We start from the raw sequence: 22,757 nt of genomic DNA on the forward strand, positions 1-22,757 counted from the left end.
TGGTTTGTTTCTGCTCGTCAGTGTCGTTCGCTCGGAAAATGAGTCGTGTAAATGGGTTTAATTCATTCCCAGCAAGTGTTATTTCAGTCTAATTTATAATATTTTTTTGACTTTTTTACTTCTTTTTTAAAAATATATTTTTACATATTTGTTTATTTTTACACGTATCACGTGTTTTAAAGATTGACCTCATTGAAATAATTTACAAAGTAATTATCCAAAGTGTAAGATTAATTGTGAAGGTGGTTTTAGTTTTTTTCCTGAAATAAGTGATTTTTGAAGTTTATATGGTGGATCCTGAGATATCAACTAAATATTTTATTCTTATATTTTCACTTTTCATGTTAAAGTTTTAGTAATTTTGTTGTCTTTGTCATTTTTATTTATTTCAATGTCTATATAGTTTTTATTTTAGTACTTCAGGTTTAACCAAATGAAAACGAGAAATGGTAGATTAAATAAAATAAGCTTTATTTATTATATACAGTCGTGTGAAAAAGAAAGGACAACCCTATTGAATTCTACGGTTTTATGTATCAGGACCTAATAAATAATCATCTGGTCGTTTGCAGATCTTAAAAAAGATGAACAACAACACATGACATATCACACATTGTCATTATATATTCATTTAACAAAAATAGGCCGAAATGGAGAAGCCATTGGTGAGAAGCGAGGTCTTACTGCTTCCAGATCACATGATTAAGGAAAATTATCGAAAACAAAATTGAATCAAATGATTCTTTTGACCAAATATTAATGTCGGAATTATATTTTAATAATTGTAACTGATGCAGGCTTTACTCTATATAAGTATTACAGGTTATGATCTGCCATGTGTTGAACTCTTCTTATCAGTCAGAGCGAATATCTTTACTGCAACTTTAAATGCTAATCAATGTACATGATCAAATCTGGTTTATTATTAAACTGGCATTGTTAAGAACAACAAGAGCACATCATAAAAATACTGATAATACATTTACGATTACATTTGCATGTAAATATTATATATTACAGTCACTGTACACTGACATGAACAACAGTATTATATGAGATAAAGCACACAATCCCCCCAATAATTGATCTTAGATTAAATATTAGCTTATATAGGATGAAAAATTGATGGGGAAAAACTTGCTCCTGACTTTCAGTTGGATGTGCATTAAGCCACAGCAAAGACTTCTGGGTAAACGGCCGTTTTCTTTGTGTAGATGTCAGTAATGGTGTGTGTATCTTCAAAACAATAAAATAGATACATGTGAACTCCACTTTGCGTATATACATACAAACAACAGAAAACTGAAACGGCTCAGTCTCGTCAGTGCAAATCCCTTGTGTAAACTCGAGTAGGTATCAAAGGTCAAAGGTCAGACTGAATCCCTCGTGTGTGTGGTGTCTTCAGCGTCTGTGTTTGTCGGTCTCGTCGGGCATCTGTATTTTGTCAGAGATGGAGTAGAGCGGCTCGCCGGAGTGTGTGTGTGTGTCCTCTGGCGTGCAGCACCGGCTCTTGATGAGTTTGTAGAGCGCCACGGCCGGGATCACCAGCGCTGGAACGCCAGACAGAATGAAGATGATCACGTAGATCCAGTCCGGGTACGAGCGCGTCGCCAGCAGAGGGAAGTCGTCCTGTTACACACACACGCACACACACACACACACACACACGCACACACACGCGCACACACGCATATGCACACGCACGCACATGCACACACACACACACGCACGCATATGCACACACACGCACATGCACACACACGCACACGCACATGCACATGCACACACACGCACGCACACACACACACACACACACACACACACGCATATGCACACACACACACACACACACACACACACACACACACACGCATATGCACACGCACATACACACGCATGCACACGCACACACACACACACACACACACACAAACACAAATCCAGATGTTACTCACTACTCAGATTGAGTTATTAGTCATCTTTATTTATTACACTTAGGTATCGTAAGTGTAATAAATAAATACAAATAATAAAGAGATAATAGATACATATTAATAATAAATAATATATAAACAAATGCGTAATACATAGAGTAATAAATAAACTTGTAATGCATAAATAAGTGTACTAAATATAAATAATAAATACATGAGTAATAAACAAATAATGTGTAATATGTAAATATGAGTAATACATATAAATAACTGATTAATTAATATAATGTGTAAATAAATTAGTATTAAATACTCATTTATTTACATTATATTAATTATTCATATGTTACTCCTATTTATGTATTAAACATTTATGTTTATTACTTATGTATTTATTATTCATATTTATTTATTACACTATTTATGTATTACAAGTTTATATATTACTGTTTTTTTTATTGCTCATTTATTTATGTATTATTCATATATATTATTCATATTTATAACTCATATTTATTTTTTGTTTATTTATTACTCATATTTATAACATTTATTTATGACTTCTTCATATTTATCATACATTTATTTATTACTAATTTATTTACATTTATTGATTAATTTATTATTCATATTACTCATATATTTTTGTATTACTCATATTTATTTATTTATTGGCAATTAATTTATTATTCATATGTATTACTCATATATATATTTTTGTTATGTTTTACACATGTATTTATCAGACACTGTACACATTTTGTGATGTAAATGTGGCCGATTTTGACGCTGGATCATTTTCATCAGCTGTCGCTCATTAATTTCCGAAAACTAATTTAGAAAACATACCTAAAAGTATCTTTCTTTCTTTTTTTTTTTTAAAAATAGCCTAAACTATTGGAGATTTCTAAGAGTTTGTCCAGAAATGAATAACATAAATTGATATTTTTCATCTATTTCTTTTAGTTTTACCATAGAAATGAATTGGTTATAACGGCAACCCTTGCTTACATTGATCTTAGATTGATCTAAAGGCATTCTCAGGGCACAGAGTGCATAAGTGCATGTGTATATGAGTATATCTATGATATGCACGTACCGACTCCGGGTCCCAGGCGATGTAGGTCAGCTCTTTGCTCACAGTCGTGATCAAGTAGAACAGGAATATGACCAGAACTATGAGCGGACTGATCAGTCTCCAGGTGGCCTGCCAGAAGAAGTTGGGCTTGTGTCCGATCATGAACTCGATGTCGTCATTGAACCTGCGAGAGGAGAACATCAGGAACCAATCATCACTCGCCAGCATTCACCTCTCCATGCATGCCTGCCACACACTCACCGGTCAATCCCATAGATGTAGGACACGGCCATCATCTCACAGAAGGCGATGATCAGCAGAGGAATCGATCCTGCAAAGCTGTCGAACAGAGCCAGCCAGTAATCCCCAGAACCCTGAGCGAAGATGATCGCAAGACCGAACGACACCAGACACACCAGACCTGAACACAATCAAAACACGTCCAAGATCAAGAATTAGTTCAAAGTCTCCAGAAATACATTATTTATGGAATATTGCAGTTTATTCTGGTGATTTATTGGTGAACAGCATTAAATTCATGTTCCCCTCCCTCTCTTCTGCGATGATGTGGGCGGGGCTTTAACCTGTCACTCACATGAGATCAGCCAATAGCAAACCACAACCATCCAATCAATTCCCAGACTAAATCAAGCCCCGCCCACATTTGTTTTTGTTCCAGAAGCAGTTTCACTCAGATATACAGTTAAAACAAAAATTATTCAGACACCAGATATCATTTTTGAGATCCTTTTACCAAATCGTGCAGCCCTCGATTACATTCAGGCAGTAGCGGAGATAGCGTGGGTGCTTGGGTGCGTCCGCCCCCTCAAACGCCGCTGATCTTGCGTCACTGGACAGGAACGGGGCCCTCGCCAGCAGTGATGCCGGTAACTTTTTTCAGTAACGAGTAATTTAATGCGTTACTATTTCCAAACCAGTAATCAGATTAAAATTACTTATCCAAGTTACTGTGCGTTACTATTTTTGTCATTTTCTTTAGTAGAAATGATGGCTGATATGCGATATGAAACCGAAATGTGTGTGAGAAGGCAGAATAGCGACACACCCCTTCCAACTGTTATCCTTCCCGTCCAGATCCAATGCTACCACATCTTTAAATTACTATTAGTATTATTTGAAGTTAACATTATAAAATACCTAGACCTACACCACAAAACTAGTTGAGGATATTTTCTTTAAAATTGGCCAATTCCATCGTTATGGACGTGACATTTGAGGTAAAAAAAACTTGAAATGTAAATTCTCAGAAAATGCATTTAATACCAATATATTGAAACCTCTGTTTATCCATACCATTTATCAGTCTAGTCTACACATGCGTTTTATATTTAATATGAGGGTAATACACATCCGTAACGGACGTGACACAAAAAAAACTTTAACTTTTAGGTGGCAAAAGTACAAAAAGTAATACTACCCACCGGATGAAGAAGGGCTGGCTCTCCACAGAACAAAATATTCATTTTGTCTTATTTTTCGTGTTCGCATTTATGAGGGAAAAACTATGTTACGTGACAGTTCCCCGTTACGGGCGTGAGCGCTCTGAAAGCAGCACTGAAAGACTGCTTTAAAACTTTCCCAGAGACATCAAACATAAAGTACAAAGCCATTCATTAAGGCTAATTTCGTTTTGTATTAATTGTATCTTAATTTTAATCAATGTTTCATCAACCAATTGTCTGGATTTAATAAATAAGAAGTAAATATAGCAGACAATAGATAATCACGACACGGAGGCGCCGGCGCGTGAACTGGAGCTCGTCTCATTAATGAACCGAAACTCAGCGTATTAGGTAGGCCTACTTGCCTCACACACACACCTGAGAAATATATCTATAGAAAGCTCGAAATGTGTACTTTTACAGAACAATTCAAAACGAAAGAAAACATACTGTTCTCTGAAAAGAACGAGATAGCCTTTGTGTTTTATTTAACATATAAGCTTACTTGGCTCAACAAGTGACACATTATTACATATGCATTCATCAGATATTTTACGGTTTTTTTTAACGGTTTTAATTTTAAAATGACTTGGTAGCAGAGGGCCCCATGATGAAGCTCCGCCCCCACTGTACTGAGAGTCTAGCTCCGCCCCTGCATTCAGGTTTATATATCTTCAGTTCAGTTCAATTTTATTTATATAGCACATTTAAAAACAATCGTAATTGACCAAAGTGCTTTACAAGATCCAACAAAGAAACAAAAACAAATGTTTAAACAGACAATATCACACAAAGTACAAACAGAAATAACCCACAGGTCAAGATATCAGAGCTCAGCTAGAATTGAAAGCCAAAGCATAATAATGCGTCTTAAGCAAGGACTTGAATATTTCAATAGTCTGCGCTTTTCCTACATATATTGGCAGACTATTCCAAATATTAGGAGCAGCCACTGCAAACGCTCTGTCACCTCTGTTCTGGGCACGTCGAGGAGCATCTGGTCGGAAGACCTCAGTGCTTTGACAGGTGTCAGGACATGTAGAAGCTCTGTTAAATATGAAGGCGACAACCCACTTTGAATTTTAAAAACAATTAATGCAATTTTAAATTTAATTCTAAAATAAACAGGAAGCCAATGTAATGAGGCCAATACGGGAGTAATATGTTCACGTTTTTGGTCCCGGTTAAGAGTCGAGCTGCTGCGTTCTGCACTAACTGTAGCCGTCGAAGGGATGAGTGCTCCAATCCGGCATACAAAGAGTTACAGTAGTCTAATCGCGACGTAATAAAAGCATGTATTACTCTTTCAAAGTCTTTACGTAGCATGTATGGCTTGACCTTCGCCAGAAGTCTCAAGCTAGTTTTAACAACTGAACTGATTGTTTGTCAAATTTAAAAGCACTGTCAAAAATTACAACCAGATTCCTGGTAAAAGGTCGAATATGGGAACATAGAGTACCAAGAGCATCTGCACATTCACTTAGATGTCCCGCACGACCAAACACAACAATCTCCGTCTTTTTATCATTAAGACATAGAAAGTTCTGATCTAGCCAAATTTTGAGATCACTCAAGCAGTCTAACAAAGGTTGGATGTTGTTCTTCTCAATGTTTTTTACAGGCAAATAAATGTGTACATCGTCTGCAAAACAGTGGAAAGAAATATTATGTTAAGGGCAGCATATACAGGGAAAAGAGCATGGGTCCCAGAATTGAACCTTGGGGAACCCCACAAGAAAGAGGTGCAGTAGATGAAGAGCAATTCCCAAGGCGGACAGCAAAACTCCTATCTGTCAAATATGGTTTAAACCATTTCAGGGCCATACCCGCAACGCCAACACTTTGTTCGAGTCGGGATAAAAGGATGGAGTGGTTTACAGTGTCGAAGGCAGAAGTCAAATCTAAAAGGACTAAAACAGCTGATTTTCCTGAGTCAACTGCTAAAAGAAGAGCGTTGTATACTCTCAGAAGGGCGATTTCAGTACTGTGGCGGGGTTTAAAACCAGACTGGAACTTTTCATTAATGCAAAAAGCATCTAGAAAAGATTGCAGATGATTAAAAACCACCTTCTGCAAGACTTTAGATAAAAATGGTAGTTTAGAAATGGGTCTAAAATGAGAAAAATCCAGATTTTTATTTTTTAAGAGGGGTTGCACAATTGCATGATTAAAAGCTACGGGAACACACCCTGAGATGAGAGATGAGTTAACCATAGGGGTGTAACGGTACATGTATTCGTATTGAACCGTTACGGTTCGAGGCTTCCGGTTCGGTACGCATACAAACCGAACGATTCCTTGGACCATTTTTCCTGCCGAAAAAATTTGCGCTGGCGCGATCACCACAACGTTGCGCAACATCAAATGGCAAACGTAATGAAACCGGAACGAAACTGCGCTATTGTGCTTCACGGATCGTTTATCAGTTCGGAGCAGAGCAGCAACATCTGTGCAGCGGGAGCCGATCTCGATCAAGCGACACTCATGTTACAACCGTTACAACACAGCGCTAAGAGATCCAGTAAAGAAAACATTTGAGTTCGCCACTGAAGTAATAACATCGCTGCGAGATCAAACAGCGCTGACGTGGACACCAGGAGAAACATTGTGCCGTGAATGAACTAGTAATACTTTACGTCCACAGACCAGCAACATTCACCATGGATTTAATATAGTAACACTAACTGTAACCAGTTTGGCTGGAATAGTGAAATGCTTTCAAGTACTTCACACATCTTTTTCCAGCACTTCAAAACTCAAATATTATATAAATAAATAGCCTATATGAAGAGTTCAGATGCAAAAGCCTCTATAAATGCCATTTGAAATTTTCTTCTAGAAATTAGAATGATCATTTTTATGAAGCTTGTACATTTAAGTTCAGTAATTTCACTCAAATGACAATTAATAGGCAATCTTCATTGCCATTTAAGTGAAATTACTGAACTTTAATATACAAGCTTGATAAAAATGATCATTCTAAGAAAATTTCAAATGGCTTTTGCATCTAAACTCTTCATATATTTAAATGTTATTTTTAATGTGATGACCAAAACATTATTTGTTCATCCTTCAAAGATGACCCCCATTTATAAACCTGAAAGTTTCAAGATGTAGGAAAACTCACACTTATTTAAAAAATATTTTTTCTTTTAACAAATAGGAAATTTCTCTAGCATTTCTTACTTTTTGCTGTATCGAAAACGTACCGAACCGTGACTTTAAAACCGAGGTACGTACCGAACCGTGATTTTTGTGTACCGTTACACCCCTAGTTAACCACGCTTAAAATACTGGAACCAACCATGTTAAAAACACCCTTGAGTAATCGGGCAGGGATACTATCCAGCAGGCAGTTTGTAGGACGGAGCTGCTTAACTATGTCAAAGAGAACATGTAAAGTGACTGGCTCAAACAGCTTGGTGGCAAGATGGAACCGAGGGGTCCCTAGTAAATGTAGGTGGTGAAAAACTCAGGCCAGCAATTTTATCTATGAAGTATTTCAGAAAATTTTCGCACAACAAAGTGGATGGCACAACACAATCTATTTCACAAGGGTTAACAAGAGAGTTAAACACTTTAAAAAGAACCCGCGGCCTCTGATTATTATTAGCAACCAGGTGGTGAGATAAAAATTGTGTTTTTGCGGATTTAACCGCTGCCTGGTATTTATGTAACGAATCCTTTAAAATTTGAAATGACACTTGAAGTTTGTCCTTTTTCCACTTTCTCTTAGCCGTTCTGCAGACACGTCTGAGAGAGCGGGTTTGGTCATTTAACCGTGGTTCAGATAGCGTTTTAGTGCGTTTTTCCCTTAGTGGGGCAACAAAATCCAGTATTTCAGTACAGGTAGAGTCAAAGATTGTACAGCACTGAGTCTTTAAAAGCAGCAGAAAACTGTGAGGCAGTTTGAGATCTGACAGACGCTTTCATCCAAAAGCGACTTGCATTTGCATTGAAGGAACACATTTTTCCAGTTCATGCTTTCCCAGAAATGCATAACTTTATCATTGCGAGTGACCAAAAATGATTCCTCCACTTTGAGCTGATCATGTTTTCTTCAGTGTGTTTTCTGTAATTGCTAATGCTCTTTTTACACACACACTGAACAACATGAAGCATTGCTTGGTCACTGGTTGAGCTAAACTGGTATTATCTAATTGTGTAGTTAAATTTAACAGCTGACAGATATTCAACATAATGTGTTCGTGCATTCATGTGTTAGAGTCTAACAGAAGGACGGACAAAACCAGTCAAATATCGACTGATCTGAGAACTGAGTTCTACTCATATTTATCACCATTTTCTAAACTATAGCGAATAAACCGTGATGATGTGTGAGATGTAGAAGGAGTCTGAATATGTTTAGGTTTGACTGTATGACAAGCGCAGCTTCTGTTTCATGCCGACTCAGTGCATGTGTACCTGTGTAAACCTCCTTCGGCCACTTCTTGGGGAGGATGTTGAGGTCCTGGAGCGGAGCGACGACGCCTTCCACACTCCCGAACATGGTGGACAGTCCCAGACAGAAGAGCATGATGAAGAACAGCACGGACCAGATCGGAGAGACGGGCATCTTGGTGATGGCCTCGGTGAACACGATGAAGGCCAAGCCGGTTCCCTCGACGCCCTGCGGAGATCACAGGACAGGGTTCGTACACGCGGCTCAAGCAGAGCGTTTTACATTTAAGTCCTGGAAAACACTTGAAACAGCCATATTTATGAAGAAGTGCTGGAAGGGCGTGACTTATTGAAAGACATTATATACACTACCAGTCAAAAAAAAAGAAAGATTTTAAATGTTTTTAAAAGAAAACATTCTGCTCACCAAGGCTGCATTTATTTGATTAAAAATACCAAAAAACAGAATTAGATTGTAAATCAGCTGTTTTCTATGTGAATATACAGTAAAGTGTAAATTATTCCTGTGATCAAAGCTGAATTTCCAGCATCATTACTCCAGTCTTCAGTGTCACATGATCCTTCAGAAATCACTCTAATATGATGATCTGATGCTCAAGAAACATTTATGATTATTAGGAAGGTCTGCATGTCGCAGGTCTTGAGCTGGAGCTCCTGAATGACGGCTGGTGTCGTCACACACACACACACACCTGACTCAGGAAGGTCTGCATGTCGCAGGTCTTGAGCTGGAGCTCCTGAATGACGGCTGGTGTCGTGTTGTTGAGATGCTGAAGAACACTGTTATAGTTGCTCTCTGTGATGTTTCCCTCTGGCAGATCAAACGTGTTCATCAGAGCCAGGATGTTACTGTCGGGAAACAAAAGCGCAAATTCTCTTTGAAAAATTCGAAAACAATAAAAATATTATTTATTTTTAATACACTGAACAAAATTGTAAACGCAACACTTTTGTTTTTGCCCCCATTTTTCATGAGCTGAACTCTAAGACTTTTTCTATGTACACAAAAGGCCTATTTCTCTCAAATATTGTTCACAAATCTGTCTAAATCTGTGTAAGAGGGCACTTCTCCTTTGCCGAGATCATCCATCCATCTCACAGGTGTGGCATATCAAGATGCTGATTACACAGCAGGATTATTGCACAGGTGTGCCTTAGGCTGGCCACAATAAAAGGCCACTCTAAAATGGGGGTCTCGAGGGGTCCCCCCGAGAGGTTCTTGATTGTGGCCTGTGGGATGTTGGTCCACTCCTCTTCAATGGCTGTGCGAAGTTGCTGGATATTGGCAGGACCTGGAACACGCTGTTGTATACGCCGATCCAGAGCATCCCAAACACATTCATTCATGCTGACTGCAGGAATGTCCTGCAGAGCTGTTGCCCGTGAATTGAATGGTCATTTCTCTACCATAAGCCGTCTCCAAAGGCGTTTCAGAGAATTTTGCAGTACATCCAACTAGCCTCACAACCGCAGACCATGTGTAACCACACCAGCCCAGGACCTCCACATCCAGCATCTTCACTTCCAGGATCGTCTGAGACCAGCCACCCGGACATAAGATCGTCTGAGACCAGTCACCCGGACAAAAGATCGTCTGAGACCAGCCACCCGGACACAAGATCGTCTGAGACCAGCCACCCGGACACAAGATTGTCTGAGACCAGCCACCCGGACACAAGATCGTCTGAGACCAGCCACCCGGACACAAGATCGTCTGAGACCAGCCACCCGGACACAAGATCGTCTGAGACCAGCCACCCGGACACAAGATTGTCTGAGACCAGCCACCCGGACACAAGATCGTCTGAGACCAGCCACCCGGACACAAGATCGACTGAGACCAGCCACCCGGACACAAGATCGTCTGAGACCAGCCACCCGGACACAAGATCGTCTGAGACCAGCCACCCGGACACAAGATCGTCTGAGACCTTGAGACCAGCCACCCGCATACAAGATCGTCTGAGACCAGTCACCCGGACACAAGATCGTCTGATACCAGCCGCCCGGACACAAGATCGTTTGAGACCAGCCACCCGGACACAAGATCGTCTGAGACCAGCCACCCGGACACAAGATTGTCTGAGACCAGCCACCCGGACACAAGATCGTCTGAGACCAGCCACCCGGACACAAGATCGACTGAGACCAGCCACCCGGACACAAGATCGTCTGAGACCAGCCACCCGGACACAAGATCGTCTGAGACCAGCCACCCGGACACAAGATCGTCTGAGACCAGCCACCCGGACACAAGATCGTCTGAGACCAGCCACCCGGACACAAGATCGTCTGAGACCTTGAGACCAGCCACCCGGATACAAGATCGTCTGAGACCAGTCACCCGAACACAAGATCGTCTGAGACCTTGAGACCAGCCACCCGGACACAAGATCGTTTGAGACCAGCCACCCGGACACAAGACAGTCTGAGACCAGCCACCCGGACACAAGATCGTCTGAGACCAGCCACCCGGACACAAGATCGTCTGAGACCTTGAGACCAGCCACCCGGACACAAGATTGTCTGAGACCAGCCACCCGGACACAAGATCGTCTGAGACCAGCCACCCGGACACAAGATCGACTGAGACCAGCCACCCGGACACAAGATCGTCTGAGACCAGCCACCCGGACAAAAGATCGTCTGAGACCAGCCACCCGGACACAAGATCGTCTGAACAGCCACCCGGACACAAGATCATCTGAACAGCCACCCAGACACAAGATCGTCTGAGACCAGCCACCCAGACACAAGATCGTCTGAGACCAGCCACCCGGACACAAGATCGTCTGAGACCAGCCGCCCGGACACAAGATCGTCTGAGACCAGCCACCCGGACACAAGATCGTCTGAGACCAGCCACCCGGACACAAGATCGTCTGAGACCAGCCACCCGGACACAAGATCGTCTGAGACCAGCCACCCGGACACAAGATCGTCTGAGACCAGCCACCCGGACACAAGATCGTCTGAGACCTTGAGACCAGCCACCCGGATACAAGATCGTCTGAGACCAGTCACCCGGACACAAGATCGTCTGAGACCTTGAGACCAGCCACCCGGACACAAGATCGTTTGAGTCCAGCCACCCGGACACAAGACAGTCTGAGACCAGCCACCCGGACACAAGATCGTCTGAGACCAGCCACCCGGACACAAGATCGTCTGAGACCAGCCACCCGGACACAAGATCGTCTGAGACCAGCCACCCGGACACAAGATTGTCTGAGACCAGCCACCCGGACACAAGATCGTCTGAGACCAGCCACCCGGACACAAGATCGACTGAGACCAGCCACCCGGACACAAGATCGTCTGAGACCAGCCACCCGGACACAAGATCGTCTGAGACCAGCCACCCGGACACAAGATCGTCTGAGACCTTGAGACCAGCCACCCAGATACAAGATCGTCTGAGACCAGTCACCCGGACACAAGATCGTCTGAGACCAGCCACCCGGACACAAGATCGTCTGAGACCAGCCACCCGGACACAAGATCGTCTGAGACCAGCCACCCGGACACAAGATCGTCTGAGACCTTGAGACCAGCCACCCAGATACAAGATCGTCTGAGACCAGTCACCCGGACACAAGATCGTCTGAGACCTTGAGACCAGCCACCCGGACACAAGATCGTCTGAGACCAGCCACCCGGACACAAGATCGTCTGAGACCAGCCACCCGGACACAAGATCGTCTGAGACCAGCCACCCGGCCACAAGATTGTCTGAGACCAGCCACCCGGACACAAGATTGTCTGAGACCAGCCACCCGGACACAAGATCGACTGAGACCAGCCACCCGGACACAAGATCGTCTGAGACCAGCCACCCGGACAAAAGATCGTCTGAGACCAGCCACCCGGACACAAGATCGTCTGAACAGCCACCCGGACACAAGATCGTCTGAACAGCCACCCAGACACAAGATCGTCTGAGACCAGCCACCCGGACACAAGATCGTCTGAGACCAGCCACCCGGACACAAGATCGTCTGAGAACAGCCACCCGGACACAAGATCGTCTGAGAACAGCCACCCGGACACAAGATCGTCTGAGACCAGCCACCCGGACACAAGATCGTCTGAACAGCCACCCGGACACAAGATCGTCTGAGAACAGCCACCCGGACACAAGATCGCCTGAGACCAGCCACCCGGACACAAGATCGTCACAAGACTTCGCACAAGATCGTCTGCGACCTTGAGACCAGCCACCCGGACACAAGATTGTCTGAGACCAGCCACCCGGACACAAGATCGTCTGAGACCAGCCACCCGGACACAAGATCGACTGAGACCAGCCACCCGGACACAAGATCGTCTGAGACCAGCCACCCGGACAAAAGATCGTCTGAGACCAGCCACCCGGACACAAGATCGTCTGAACAGCCACCCGGACACAAGATCGTCTGAACAGCCACCCAGACACAAGATCGTCTGAGACCAGCCACCCGGACACAAGATCGTCTGAGACCAGCCACCCGGACACAAGATCGTCTGCGACCAGCCACCCGGACACAAGATCGTCTGAGACCAACCACCCGTACAGCGGCTGCAACATAGCCAAAGAGTTTCTCCACAAACTGTCAGAAACCGTCTCAGGGAAGCTCATCTGCATGCTCGTCGTCCTCATCGGGGTCTCCACCTGACTGCAGTTCGTCGTTGTAACTGACTTGAGTGGGCAAATGCTCACATTCGATGGCGTATGGCACTTTGGAGAGGTGTTCTCTTCACGGATGAATCACGGTTTTCCCTGTACAGGGCAGATGGCAGACAGTGTGTATGGCGTCGTGTGGGTGAGCGGTTTGCAGATGTTAGCGTTGTGGATCGAGTGGCCCATGGTGGCGGGGGGGTTATGGTATGGGCAGGCGTTTGTTATGGTCAACGAACACAGGTGCATTTTATTGATGGCTTTTTGAATGCACAGAGATACCGTGACGAGATCCTGAGGCCCATTGTTGTGCCATTCATCCAGGACCATTACCTCATGTTGCAGCATGATAATGCACAGCCCCATGTTGGAGGATCTGTACACAATTCCTGGAAGCTGAAAACATCCCAGTTCTTGCATGGCCAGCACACTCACCCGACATGTCACCCATTGAGCATGTTCGGGATGCTCTGGATCGGCGTATACGGCAGTGTGTTCCAGGTCCTGCCAATATCCAGCAACTTCGCACAGCCATTGAAGAGGAGTGGACCAACATCCCACAGGCCACAATCAACAACCTCCCGGGGGGACCTCGCCAATTTTTTGGTGAACTATTCCTTTACAGATCATAAATCAGTTGTGTGTGTAATATGAGATGTGTTCCTGCTGTCAGAGATGCACATTTACCCGTTGAGACAGTCGTCGAACCTCTCGGTGGCCCTGAAGCCGATGATAGAGTAAATCACGATGGCGGCGTAGATCGACGTGAAGCCGTTTATCACAGAGATGATGACGGCGTCCTGCTCACAGTTATTACTGGACACACACACAGGAGAACATGTTAGCAAACAGGCTTTCACAATCACTGTTTCACTCACCGGACAATTTGGCTAGCCTACTAAATTCACAACTTCTACTAGAAGTTTTATTTATTATATATAGCAAGAATATAGCAGAATCTGCTCATATCTGGCTTATTACTTGAACACACACATCACTAGGTATACGCAACAATATTTTCAACAATTTTTATTTCTTATTCAAACAAAATCCTGTCATCCAGTGTCTCCTCTTCCTCTTTCATCCTCATCACCAAACCTGTGTTTTAGACAGATCAATACAGCACAGAGAGCATCACAAAAATAAAGGATGAGGGGAAATAATGTGTTTTCTGTTCACCGAATGCTTTTTAATCTTCGCTTTTGCTTCAATGCAAATGAACAAGCATGCTGTTATGTGTGTATGTAGTGACGTGTGTGTGTTCAAGTGAGTAGATTCTGCGCAATATCATGATAAATCACAAGAATTTGCGCTAAATCTGCACAGATTTGTCTTACACAAACTTCCCAGCAAACTGAGTAAACATAATAAAGTAACACGCCAAATTGGCTCGTTATTTGACAGCATTTCCCGCCACTGTTGAGTTTTACCTGCATTTGGCGAGTGTTAGTTTCCAACCCTGCGTCCAATCTCTTGAGTAGGTACTTATTTCGAATTTGAGTAATTACTTCAGGGCTGCTAAAATGCATATGCACACCAGAATCTGTCTGGAAGTAGAAGGTCATCCAGGTACTTTTTTGCCTCTTTTATCAGTACTGTGAATTTGGACATACAGCTTTTGTCACATGCTGTTGTTCGTCTACTATATAGTAGGGAAGTGTCCGATTTCGGACGCAGCTTTAGTTTACACCGACACAAACTCACTGCTTTACTCTACAGCTGTGAAGAATAAAGAGCTGACGAGACTCACTGCACAGAGTTGTAGCTGGAGAAAGAGATGAGTCCTCCAAACGCCAGAGAGAAGGAGTAAAACACCTGAGCTCCAGCGTCCAGCCACGTCGCCGGATTCAGCAACTCGTCCAGCTGAGCGAGACACGATCCATGAGGAAACATCACTCACACACACATCATTCACACAGCCCTGCCGTCACAGCTGGGTTCGCCTAAACTTTAACTTTATGTTAACCAGCATTAAATTGTTAAATATTGACAAAATATTAGGAAGGCTGAATCAAAGTGAATACTAATAAACAATAAGTAAGACAATCTCTGTAGAACTGGAGAAATGTGCTCGATAGAAGGAAAGTAAATGATGAATAGAAGCGGGCCCAAGACCGAACCCTGAGGAACACCCCTGGTTACTTTAGATGACTTTGGTTGGAAATTTCCAAGTTAAACTGAGTGTGACCAGAGATATATGATCTAAAACAAGACCAGTAATCCCAGAGTCAGCTGCCAATGTATTGTCCAAGAGGAGATCATGGAAATCGGTCCAAAAAAATTAGAAATCGGTCAAAAGTTATCAAAATTGGATGGATCAGCCCCTGGTTTCTTAAGTATGGGAGTAATAATCGCAGATTTAAGAGATGAAGGAATGGAGTGAGGAATGAACAATTTTAGTAATTAAAGAAGACTAATGGTAGACAGGCTTTAACTGAGTGAGCAAACTCGGATTTCCAGATAAGAGAAAGCATCTCCTCAACAGTGAAAGTAGAAAGGACAGAATGTGGAGGCTAGTTATTGTTTTTTAATAGTTCTATAAAAAAATGCTAATTTTATTTGAGTTTTAGTAATTTTTGTGTGTTTTTGTCATTTTTATTAATTATAGTTTTTTTAATAGTTCAATCTAGTTTTTTATTTTTATTTGTTTTAGTTATTTTAGCATCAAGTTAAACTAAGTGAAAATGAGAAATGTTACATTGGCAGCTATAGCTGACAAAAATAAGTTTATATTTTTCATTTTTATTTCAGTTCAGTTATTTCATTTCAAGTAACGAAAGTGCTTTTTCATGGTTTAAGTTTTAGTTTAACTATAACAACCCCTGCCTACAATAGATACATACTTAAACTGACTTGGTTAACATCAACCAAAAAGTAAAGTTAAGTAAAGTAAAATGATGATTTAGTTGTCGATGACGAAACGATATCATCTGCATGACGTTCTTCCTTCACTAAAGGATGTCTGAGCTGCAGTTTTCCATGAAACCCAAGCGTAAAGTGAAGTGTCAAACTCACGTCTGGAGTGAAGAGGAACTTGATGCCGCTCACGGAGCCTTTAAGAGTCAGGCCTCTGATGAGGAAGATAGTCAGCACCAGGTACGGTAGCGTAGACGTCACGTACACAGCCTGAGGAGACAGAGACGATCAGTGTCTGAACACAGGGCCGCAAACAGGAAAACCTGGAAATAACATCTGCGATATTTATTACAACACTTCTGCCGTGCTGGAAATCCTTCACCGAATTTTGTGTTCTTTTAAATTGCTTGTAAATCTCGTTACGCTATATTATCAAGAAAACTTTAAGTTCAGATCACTGTTCTGAGGCCTATGATCAATCAGATCCGAAAAGAAACACAAAACCTGTGCTAACTGAAAGAAAACAAGCTGATGAAAAGATTTAATTCAATATTTGCTGATAACATAGCGTAACGAGAGATTTTTAAGCATGATTTTTGTTGGCGGGTCATTTTTGACCCGTAACGCCACGAGTGTAACAAGGGGGAGGAAAAAAAACACTTAAAAAGTACCAAAAAATGATCCCAACATTTTTGGGAAGTTGTTACAAAGTCAGTAAGTTTTAGTCCAATGCAATTGACATTAATCAAAATGACGTGAACACGAAGCACATTTCTCATTTAAATACGTTTATGCTTTAATTTTTTTTTAAAAGAGAGAAAAAAAGTACTCATGGAATTTGTTGTTAAAATTTCATGCAGTAATAATAATAAAAAATTGAGCATTTAATGAAAAATGCTTTTTTGACCGCAATTTTTCTAAACAATAGTCATTATTTTGGTTGTGAATGTACTTCAGTATCATGAAAATAATCTCGCAATGCAAAAAATCTTGTCCCCCCTGTGGTGAAAATCCAGCGTTTAATGTTGTTTATGTGTCTATGTGGTGTTTTTAATACGCTTTAAGACACACCATGTGTAAGTTCATAAGTCGACAGCATTGCTGAGTATTTCCTGCTTAAAACTGCAGTGAACCAAAGACAGTCTCAAAAACACGGTGTGAAATCGCTGGTGTTTCTGACGTCACAAACGACCTTGTAACCAATCAGACCAACGTGTGATCGTCAACCAGTGGATCTCTGAGCTGAGTGAGTGAGTGGAGGCGGGGCTCATTTGCATATTCATAGAACTGCGCATACTAAATGAGGTGTCAAGTTACATTCAAGCTATTTTAAGGCATATAGAATATTTTTTCATGTAAAAACTTTTAAATATATAATTTTGGTGATCAAAGATGAGTTTTAAGGGATACAATGATTGACTACAGGAAAGGTTTTATGTACTCACTTCATGCAAATCTTATCTTCATATTTATTTTGTTTTTATTTTGCCGTCAAATACATCCGGGAAATTACCCTTCCTGTTGTGACAGTCGCATCCTGTGCTTTAGCAGAAAAGTCAAGTCAAGTCAAGTCACATTTATTTATATAGCGCTTTTCACAATACAGATTGCATCAAAGCAGCTTCACAGTGATAACATGAAAGTAGTACAACACAGTTCAATAATATTGTTGAATATTAAATATCCCCAACTAAGCAAGCCAAAAGCAAGGCGACAGTGGCAAGGAACCAAAACTCCAGAAAAGTGTGTGTTATCAATGATGCGATTACAGCCATCAGTGGTGTTGGTATCTTTAAAGCTGCCCTTTGTGCTCTTTTTATAACAGTGCAAAACATGTGCAGCGATTGTACCAGTTTCCTCCGATTATCAGTTTAATGAGGTTTTCTTGTAGTGTGTGTGTGTGTGTGTGTGCGCGCTGGATAATGCTTAACCAGGACATCCACACCCACATCTGTCCCTGGCTGACCTCGGGTTATCTACTTTCACGTGTCACGCTGCTCATTCTCCTCAGGGTTAGTAACTGATTTGCGGTAAGCAGGTTTCGAGATTTCTCATCGTAAACCGGGGTTAATGTTCGCATTTATTTAGGAGGTTATTGTTGTGTTGCTAATAAATTGGTCCTCTAATAAATAACGGTCTTCCTTATGACTCTGGTTGACACATGACGTCATTGATTGACAGCGTGTGTTGGAGGGCTTTAACCCAGCGATCCACATGCAGAACTAAACGTGTGGACTGGTCCTTGATATTTGTTGTGTTACAATTTTGGGTGTGATGTATTAATTAATTATTTATTTATGATGTATTGATAGAGTTCAGAATACAGTTCTGTGGTAAATACAGTAAACCTTTAACATTAATACTTCTCACACATTGCAAAAAAGTAAACATATTTTTTTAATTGTTTAACAACAACTCTTTTTAAAAAAGTATGTTAATATTAGAAACAGTATGTACAATTTTTATTATTTATTTTATTTTGTGCTTTATTAAAACAGTAGAGGTGTTTATGTTTATGCCTTTGATGCAGTGTATATATTTCTTTGGTGGGAAAAAAAAGCCTGTCAAATGCATAAATGTAAATACCCTGAGACAGCAGTCGACACACTTTTATAACAAAATACCTTTTTAAATTATTATTTTGGGTCTGTGCAGCTGTCTTTAACCATAAAATATGCAGGGCAAAATTGGAAGAAAAAAAAAATCATGCTTTGGTAAATATTAATTGACATACAAAGTCATAGTTATGGCATTAAAAGTTGATAGTATGACAACAAAAAAAACCCCGAAATTGACACATAAGTCAATTATTACATAAAGTTATAATTATGACATTTAAAGTTAAATTATGACTGTCAATTATCACATATTAAGTCTTAATTCTGACATTCAAAATCAAAATTGATATTTAACGTCATAATTAGGATATCATTTAAGTCATAATTATAGCATAAAGTCAAAATTATACGAAGTCAAAATTGACAAAAGTTGAAACTACAGTGTGACATTCAAATTCATAACTGACGTACTAAGTCGAAATTATGACGTAAAAGTAAATTATGACAGTCATAACTGCCATAAGTCATCATTTGAAATTATGACATAATTATTACATACTAAGTCGAAATTATAAGATAAATACTGATTGTTGATAATAGATCGATTATGATGTAATTCCAAATCTTATATTCTCTGCAAAAGACAAAAAAAAAAGTTTGCGATATTTATTACAACACTTCTGCCGTGCTGGAAATCCTTCACCGAATTTTGTGTTCTTTTAAATTGCTTGTAAATCTCGTTACGCTATATTATCAAGAAAACTTTAAGTTCAGATCACTGTTCTGAGGCCTATGATCAATCAGATCCGAAAAGAAACACAAAACCTGTGCTAACTAACGCGCAGCTTGCACCTTCCCGGTGGTCTCGATGCCTCTCAGACAGCAGACCCAGAGCAGAGTCCAGGCGCAGAACAAGCACAGCACGATCCACCACTGCAGACCTCCAGACTCCCCGATCACCGGCGTCGTGTTCAGAGTCTCTCGATACCAGAAGTAATCCACCGGAGAGCTGCGCGCGCACTCAGACACGAACCCTGCTCACACACACACACACACACACACACACCTGAGTATTTTCTCCTTAAAACTGCAGTGAACCAAAGACAGTCTCAAAAACACGGTTTGAAATCGCTGGTGTTTCTGACGTCACAAACGACCTTGTAACCAATCAGATCAACGTGTGATCGTCAACCAGTGGATCTCTGAGCTGAGTGAGTGAGTGGAGGCGTATGGCGTTATTATCCTGGCAAATGTCGAGAGCGCATTATTGTAGCGCGAAAGTACATTAATATAATGCGCGAGCGTGAATCTCTCTGCTCGCGCGCGGAATATGATATGCCGAGCGTGAATCTCTCTGCTCGCGCGCGGAATATGATATGCCGAGCGTGAATCTCTCTGCTCGCGCGCGGAATATGATATGCCGAGCGTGAATCTCTCTGCTCGCGCGCGAGAACTGGGCGCGCGCTCTCAGATACACTTCTCTTGTAAGAATTCTCTCTCTGGGCTGAGTGGGCTCGCTGCCTCGCTCAGAGAATATGCCTGCACTTAAAAACGTGTTCAGTGCAATTGCGAATCGCTCCTCTTCCCCAGCTAACAATTTTAGGTTATAAGAACGTTTTCATAACGTTCCCATTAAGTTATAAAAACGTTATTTCTGAATGTTCTAGGGAATTTCAAAAAGTCCCGTTTTTTAGACGTTTTATTAACGTTATTTCTTGGTTATAAGAACGTTCAATTCTCCCGTTATGTAAACGTTGTATTAATGTTATTTCCTGGTTAATAACGTTAGAACGTTCAATTCTCCCTTTGTATAAACGTTGTATGTATTAACGTTCTTGCTTGGTTATAAGAACGTTATTCAAACGTTCAATTCCCCCATTATATAAACGTTCTCTTAATGTTTTTCTAAGATAATGAAAAACGTTTCATTCAATAAAAAAACATTAAGAAATGTTTTAATAATGATTAAAACCTGTCTTAATGTTTTTTATATAACAATATAATAGGCCTAGCCTATATGGAGAACCTAAAACAAGAACTTTCAGATTTTAAAATTAAGACAAATTTTTTTTTAAAAAGACCCATGAATCATGTCTATAATATGTGTAATGTAGTCCACTGAAGTCGAGTTGAATTGAACCCAAGTAGGCCTATAGTTTATTCCAATAAAGTGGACTCTTCAGTGGACTACATTACACATATTATAGACATGATTCATGGGTCTTTTTTATTTATTTTTGTCTTAATTTTAAAATCTGAAAGTTCTTGTTTTAGGTTCTTCATATAGGCCTATTATATAGGCTACCTTGTTATGAATGAAACGTTTTTCCTTATCTTAGAAAAACATTAAGAGAACGTTTATATAATGGGAGAATTGAACGTTTGAATAACTTCTTATAACCAAGCAAGAACGTTAATACAACGTTTATATAAAGGGAGAATTGAACGTTCTAACGTTATTATAACCAGGAAATAACATTAATACAACGTTTACATAACGGGAGAATTGAACGGTCTTATAACCAAGAAATAACGTTAATACAACGTCTAAAAAACTGGACTTTTTGAAATTCCCTAGAACATTCAGAAATAACGTTTTTATAACTTAATGGGAACGTTATGAAAACGTTCTTATAACCTAAAATTGTTAGCTGGGGAAGAGGAGCAATTCGCGATTGCACTGAACACGTTTTAAGTGCAGGCATATTCTCTGAGCGAGGCAGCGAGCTCACTCAGCCCAGAGAGAGAATTCTTACAAGAGAAGTGTATCTGAGAGCGCGCGCCCAGTTCCCGCGCGCGAGCAGAGAGATTCGCGCTGTGCATATCATATTCCGCGCGCGAGCAGAGGGATTCTCGCTCGGCACATCATATTCCGCGCGCGAGCAGAGAGATTCACGCTCGCGCATAATATTAATGTACTTTCGCGCTACAATAATGCGCTCTCGACATTGGACAGGACAATAACGCCATAGAGGCGGGGCTCATTTGCATAATCATAGAACCACGCATACTAAATGAGGCAAGGGTGTCGAGTTACATTCAAGATATTTTAAGGCATGAAGACATTTTATTCAAGGAAAAACCGTTTAAATATGTCATTTTGGTGATCAAAGGGAGTTTTAAGGGATACAATTTAATTTTTAAAATAATTAAAAATAGTAAACGTAATAATAAATAAAAATACATATACTAATAAAAGGAAAAGGCAAAACAATCATTTGTTTAATAATAATAATAAACAAATAAATATTAAAAAATCTTTTGAAAAATTTATCAAAATTATCAAACAAAACCGAATCAGCCAATGGTGTCAGAGGAATATGTGTTTCCCTCTGAAGCAAATGTGTTTTTCTGACTCCACTGGCAGATGCGTGTGTTCTTGTTTTAAGAATAAAATATTTCAGAACGAAAACTCATTTAGCTTCATCAGTAAATGTATCTTGATTTAAGAATGTTTAGATATTTGTACTGGAAAACAAAACAAAAAATAGTGAGCAAGATATATTTTAAAAAATATATTATTTTTTTTTGCCATGTAAAACATTTAGCTTTTTATTTGAGTGTTTTCTGTGGTTGTGTGTGCGGTCAGGTGACTAAGCCCGTACCTGTGCGGTTCTCGTTGACGGGACACTGGCTCCAGGGGAGAGGGTCCTGGAACGAGTTGAAGAAGTACCACATGACCCAGGCAATGATGGTGTTGTAGTACATGCCCACCATGAAGGACACCAGCATAGAGGCGATGCCTGAGGGCGAGAGCGACCGTCAACACTCGATCATGTGCGGCTTAAC

General features: G+C 40.9%; 1 protein-coding gene across 1 annotated transcript in view; it reads right to left on the reverse strand.

Moving 5' to 3' along the window:
- Window positions 1-1,210: 1,210 nt before the first annotated feature.
- Window positions 1,211-22,757, reverse strand: part of LOC130092395 (sodium-dependent neutral amino acid transporter B(0)AT1-like) — a 30,186-nt gene continuing 8,639 nt past the window's right edge. The window contains exons 3-12 of the mRNA XM_056260244.1: window positions 22,574-22,711; window positions 19,821-20,002; window positions 16,570-16,680; window positions 15,305-15,417; window positions 14,242-14,370; window positions 9,590-9,746; window positions 8,901-9,105; window positions 3,274-3,433; window positions 3,034-3,196; window positions 1,211-1,629 (exon numbers count right to left, since the gene is read on the reverse strand). Of these exons, the coding sequence (XP_056116219.1) occupies window positions 1,402-1,629; window positions 3,034-3,196; window positions 3,274-3,433; window positions 8,901-9,105; window positions 9,590-9,746; window positions 14,242-14,370; window positions 15,305-15,417; window positions 16,570-16,680; window positions 19,821-20,002; window positions 22,574-22,711 (1,586 nt within the window). The 3' untranslated portion in view covers window positions 1,211-1,401. The remainder of the gene's footprint in view (window positions 1,630-3,033; window positions 3,197-3,273; window positions 3,434-8,900; window positions 9,106-9,589; window positions 9,747-14,241; window positions 14,371-15,304; window positions 15,418-16,569; window positions 16,681-19,820; window positions 20,003-22,573; window positions 22,712-22,757) is intronic.

This window comes from Rhinichthys klamathensis, unplaced genomic scaffold (assembly GCF_029890125.1).
Source record: "Rhinichthys klamathensis goyatoka isolate OS25496 unplaced genomic scaffold, OSU_Roscu_1.1 h1tg000176l_1, whole genome shotgun sequence".
Taxonomy (NCBI): Eukaryota; Metazoa; Chordata; class Actinopteri; order Cypriniformes; family Leuciscidae; genus Rhinichthys; species Rhinichthys klamathensis.